The sequence below is a fragment of the Gossypium raimondii genome, chromosome 4 (genome assembly GCF_025698545.1).
Source record: "Gossypium raimondii isolate GPD5lz chromosome 4, ASM2569854v1, whole genome shotgun sequence".
NCBI lineage: Eukaryota > Viridiplantae > Streptophyta > Magnoliopsida > Malvales > Malvaceae > Gossypium > Gossypium raimondii.
In genome coordinates, this window is record NC_068568.1 from 14941499 (window position 1) to 14944263 (window position 2765).

Here is a 2765-nt window from a genome sequence, read left to right on the forward strand (position 1 = left end):
CAGTTTTAACTCTGAATTGTGAAGTGGAGTTTGGGATTGAGCTTCTCTCTGGTGAAGCTTTGATGTTTACCGCTCCCTATCGAATGACAGAGAAGGAGCTTACGGAGCTCAACGCTCAATTCAAGAGTTATTGGGTCGTGGGTTCAAATGCCCTAGTGTGTCCCCGTAGGGAGCACCGGTACTGTTTGTTAAGAAAAGAGATGGACCCATGAGGATGTGTATTGACTACCGACAACTAAATAAGTTGACTATTAAGAACAAGTATCCATTTTTGAGGATTGATTATTTCTTTGACCAGTTCTGAGGGCGCCTGTGTTCTCCAAAATTGAATTACGTTCAAGGTATCATCAGTTGAGGGTTAAGGATGCTGATGTGTATAAGACAACATTTAGGACTTGTTATGGTTACTACGAGTTCCTAGTTATGCCATTTGGACTGACTAATGCACCGGCAACTTTCATGGATCTGATGAATCGACTGTTTCAGCCCTACCTAGATCAATTTGTAATTTTGTTCATTGATGACATATTGGTTTATTCGAGGACTGAGGATGAGCATGACGAGCACCCTAGGATTGTTCTTCAGATTTTGAAGGAAAAGCAGCTGTATGCTAAGCTCAGCAAGTGTGAGTTCTGGTTACGGGAAGTAGCATTTCTGGGTCATGTGGTGTCTGCTGAGGGGATTCGAGTCGATCCTCAAAAAATTGAGGTTGTATTGGACTAGAGCAGCCTAAGAAAGTGTCTGAGATCCGCAGCTTTTTGGGGCTGGCAGGTTATTACCGACGGTTTGTGGAAGGATTTTCACTGATCGCAACACCTTTGACTAAGCTGTTACGTAAAGGTGTACCGTTTGACTGGACTAATGCGCAGCAAGAGAGCTTTGACAAGCTTAAGACTGTACTGACTGAAGCTCTTAATTTGGTACAGCCTGAACCTGGAAAGGAGTTCACGGTTTATAGTGATGCATCACATGTCGGTTTGTGATGTGTGTTGATGCAGGATGGTAAGGTGGTTGCATATGTGTCTTGTCAACTTAAGACACACGAGGCAAACTATCTGACGTATGATTTGGAGTTAGCCACCGTAGTCTTTCCATTGAAAATTTGGAGGCATTATCTGTACAGTGAGAAATGTATTATCTACACTGATCATAAGAGCCTTAAGTATCTCCTCACTTAGAAGGAGTTAAATCTTAGGTAGTGTAGATGGTTGAGCTATTTAAGGATTATGATTGTATCGAATGATGAGGATTTAAGACAGTCGATTCTGAGAGAGGTGCCTGGTAGTCCCTATACTATGCATCTCAGCGGGAACAAGATGTATCGAGATCTTCGGGAATTGTACTGGTGGCCAGGGTTGAAGCGTGAGGTTACCGACTTCGTTGCTCACTATTTGACTTGTCAGCAGGTTAAGGCTGAGCATCAGGTACCTTCGAGTTTGCTGTAGCTGGTTAAGATATCGTTACGGAAATGGGAGCGAGTAACGATGGACTTCGTTAGTGTGTTGCCTCTAACACCCACTAAGAAGGATTCTGCCTGGGTCATCGTGGATCAATTGACCAAGTCTGCTCACTTCATCCCAGTAAGGACAGAATTTTCTCTTCAGAAATTAGCTAAGCTCTACATATCGAAAATAGTGAGACTGTATGGGGTACTTGTCTCGATCATTTTCGATCGGGATCCTCATTTCATGTATCGATTCTTGAAAAAGCTACATGAGGCTCTAGGCTCAAGATTAGACTTTAGTACTGCTTTCCATCCTCAGACAGATGGTCAGTCCGGGAGGAGTACTTGCCGTTAGCGGAGTTTGCCTACAATAATAACTTCCAGTCTAGCATCCAGATGGCACCTTACGAGGCACTGTACGGTCGTAAGTGTTGCACTCTTTTATGTTGGACTGAGTTGGGCGAGCGACATGTTCTGAGTCCTGAGTTGGTCTCTGAGATAAAGGATAAGGTTAGATTGATTCGGGATCGTTTGAAAGTGGCTTCTGATAGGTAGAAATCGTATGCGGATTTGAAGAGGCACGAGATCGAGTATTCTGTGGGGGAGTTAGTTTTTCTTAGGGTCTTGCCATGGAAAAAAGTTCTGAAGTTCAGTCGCAAGGGCAAGCTGAGCCGTCGGTTTATTAGACCTTATAGCATTCTAAAATGTATGGGACTTATCACTTATCAGTTGGAGTTACCTCTAGCGTTGGACCGCATTCATGATGTTTTTCACGTCTCGATGTTGAGGTGCTACCGTTCGAATCCCACGTATGTTGTTTCTGTCGAGGAGATTTGGTTAAGCCAGACTTAACCTTCGAGGAGGAGCCGGTTCAAATTCTGGAGTGTGATGTAATGGTCCTTCAAAAAAGTCTATTCCCTTAGTGAAGGTCTGTGGCATAATCATAGCACTGAGGAGGCAACGTGGGAGCTTGAGGATGCGATGCGTTAGCAATATCCTCATTTCTTCTGATCAGGTAAAATTTCGAGGACGAAATTTTCTTTTAGAGGGGTAGAGTTGTAAGGCCCCAAAATTTCTAATTTCATTATTTTGAAAATATGACACAAATATCTGTCAGCTTTAGTGATTATGTGTTTTGGGAGTGTTTGGGAGGTCCCAAGTTCAAGTCTTCACTTGGGCAAATTTTGGTATTTTGAATAGATTAGGCCTTACTCCTGTTCAGTAGGCTTTTATTTGATTGTTGGGTAAATTACATTAGAATGGGCTTGCTGGTCTGGTGGTTAAAGGGTGTGTTATTATGGTGGAGGTCTTGTGTTCAAAT

General features: G+C 43.0%; 1 protein-coding gene across 1 annotated transcript; it reads left to right on the plus strand.

Annotated features, from left to right (window-relative positions):
• The first annotated feature begins 1226 nt into the window (after window positions 1–1226).
• LOC128040434 (uncharacterized) lies at window positions 1227–1999 on the plus strand. The gene is made up of 2 exons (XM_052629181.1): window positions 1227–1434; window positions 1764–1999. The coding sequence occupies exons 1-2, from the start codon at window positions 1227–1229 to the stop codon at window positions 1997–1999; spliced, it is 444 nt and encodes a 147-aa protein (XP_052485141.1).
• The last annotated feature ends 766 nt before the right edge of the window (window positions 2000–2765 follow it).